Raw genomic sequence first — 2,161 nt, 5'->3', positions numbered from 1 at the left:
TTTGATGTGATGGGGAATCTTCTTTTTGCATAGTGTCAAAGTTGGGAGTTGGGAGTAACTAAACATGGCCTAAACAAAAGGCGAGGTCGATTCGATGATTCGATCGATCAGGGCCGCAGCAAGCCTAGCCTAGCACAGGGGCAGTGCTCTTCCAGCTAGTACACCTGCGCCACCTGCTGCTGCTGCTGCGGCGGCATGCAGGTGCTGCTGTTGCTGCAGTGAGGCTGCGGGTCGGCGCCGCCCGCGGGCTCGCTGGCGGCACGCAGCTCGAAGGAGCCGAGCCGGTGGTCGCCGAGGCGGGTCTCGTACGCAGCGCGCTTGTACTCGCCCCACGTGAACTCCCGGTACAGGCTCTGCTCCCCGTCCCGCATCACCTGCGGCAGCGGCGCGATCCGCTGCGACGGCGCCGGCCCGCCGAAGTAGATCACGGACAGCCGCGAGTGCGACCCCTCCGGCGCCACCACCCGGTGCTTCACGCTCCTGAACCGCCCGTTCGTCAGGACCTGCGCGAGCAACACGCATCGATTACACGATTAGCTAGTGACCTCAGCTTTTCTAGTCTGGAGCGATGCATGCATGCATCTGGAACCTTCAGCTGCTCGGCGCCAGTGCATGCATCGCGGACGGAAGACCGGAAGAGGATGGGCATGGATGAGCATGAGCTCACCAATGCGCAGCACAGAGACATGCATGCATGCACAGGAAAAAGCGACCAAAATATATCGAGCAGTATAGTATAGTACCTGCAGCGAGTCTCCGACGTTGACGAAGAAGGATTCCGGGTCGGGGGGCACGGGGACCCACCTGCCGTCCCGGAGCTTGATCTGCAGGCCCGCGGTGCAGTTGGACCTGAGCACGGAGATGATCTGCGGGTCCGTGTGCTCCCCGAACCCCGTCACGCCGCAGTCCCCCGGCGCCCGCAGCGGGCACGGCGGGTAGTGGTTCACCCGCACCAGCTCGTCGCCCCCTTCCCGCCCCACCACCATCGACCGCAGCAGCGCACGGTCCACGCCGAGCCCCTCCGCTATCAGCTCCAGCACGCGCCCACCCACCTCCCTCACCGCCGCCGTGTACTCCTCCAATGCCGCCCTGCATGCGAGCGCACGCGCGCTTCCTTGAGACATGCACGGCGAGAGCCGAGAAATCAGACGCGTGCTAGAGATGATGGCTTACCGGAGTGAGGGCGGCAGGGAGGAGATCTTGACGGAGTTGGCGCTGACGGAGAGGAGGAGGTACTCCAGCCACCCGACGTCGCCGTTGGAGCCGATGCTCTTGCTGCCGTAGCCCAGGGGCCGGGCGGCGCCGGACATGTCCACCTTGTCCTGGGCGGGCAGCGCGAAGAACGCCATCGCACCGGCCTCCAGCGCGTCGGCGACGCTCGCGGGCACGCCATGGTTGGTCGCCCTGAAGAAGCCCACGCTGCGGCACGCGTCCGCCACCGCGGCCGCCGCGCCCGGCGCCGACAGGTCGACGCACGGGATGGCCGCGGCCGCCTGGCCCGCATTGGCCTTGGGGCACCGCATCAGCGGGATCTGGTCGATCGAGCTCGGCGCCGTGATCGCGACCATGGCTACTGAGTGTGTGAACTCTGCTCAGCTACTGTTCTTCCTTGTGTACGTGGAAACAGGGGGGAGCTCAAGCTCACCTCGGCTAGTCAGCTGCAGTGAGCGAAACAGAGCAGGAACAGGGGAGGAGCAGCTAGCCGAGACCGGCAGGGGAGGCGCTGCTGTGTTGCACGTTTGCACTTGTGATCTCCGATGGGGGCGATGGCCTCCAATATATAGGCGGCCAGGGCATCACAAGTTGCACTGACAAGAATTGGCAGTACAAACATATCGTTAACAAGGGGAAGGTCATGCACCTAGATAGGGTGCCTTTAGTTGGACTTTTCAATCTGTTAATCTGTTTTTTTTTGCAAAAGCTAAAACCAACCAAACAGCCTAGTTTAGGCCTTGTTTAGTTGCCAAAGTTTGAAGGTGCCAAATTACTGTTACAGCACTGTAGCACACTGTAGAGTTTCGTTTGTATTTGTGAATTATTATCTAAACATTGACTAATTAGGCTCAAAAGATTCGTCTTGCAAAGTACAACAAAACTGTGCAATTAGTTTTTAATTTCGTTTACATTTAGTACTCCATGCATGTACCGCAAGTTTGATATG

At 60.2% G+C, this 2,161-nt stretch overlaps 1 protein-coding gene across 1 annotated transcript; it reads right to left on the bottom strand.

Moving 5' to 3' along the window:
- Window positions 1-1,733, bottom strand: LOC101765792 (gibberellin 2-beta-dioxygenase). The gene is made up of 3 exons (XM_012844714.2): window positions 1,174-1,733; window positions 744-1,089; window positions 1-503 (listed from the first exon to the last, which is right to left on the bottom strand). The coding sequence occupies exons 1-3, from the start codon at window positions 1,566-1,568 to the stop codon at window positions 156-158; spliced, it is 1,089 nt and encodes a 362-aa protein (XP_012700168.1). The 5' UTR covers window positions 1,569-1,733; the 3' UTR covers window positions 1-155.
- Window positions 1,734-2,161: the final 428 nt, after the last annotated feature.

The sequence above is a fragment of the Setaria italica genome, chromosome III, assembly GCF_000263155.2.
Source record: "Setaria italica strain Yugu1 chromosome III, Setaria_italica_v2.0, whole genome shotgun sequence".
NCBI classification, from domain to species: Eukaryota; Viridiplantae; Streptophyta; class Magnoliopsida; order Poales; family Poaceae; genus Setaria; species Setaria italica.
The sequence above is the reverse complement of the archived record's forward strand: the minus strand, read 5'-3'. Positions and strand labels throughout refer to the sequence as shown.

Bases quoted from the DNA above. Each gene is read 5' to 3' on its own strand.
- LOC101765792 (XM_012844714.2), bottom strand. From the start codon at position 1,568: ATGGTCGCGATCACGGCGCCGAGCTCGATCGACCAGATCCCGCTGATG. The intron at 1,090-1,173 runs GTAAGCCATCAT...GCTCGCATGCAG, and splicing joins TCCCTGCCGCCCTCACTCCG to GGCGGCATTGGAGGAGTACA. The intron at 504-743 runs GTACTATACTAT...TTGCTCGCGCAG, and splicing joins ACGTCGGAGACTCGCTGCAG to GTCCTGACGAACGGGCGGTT.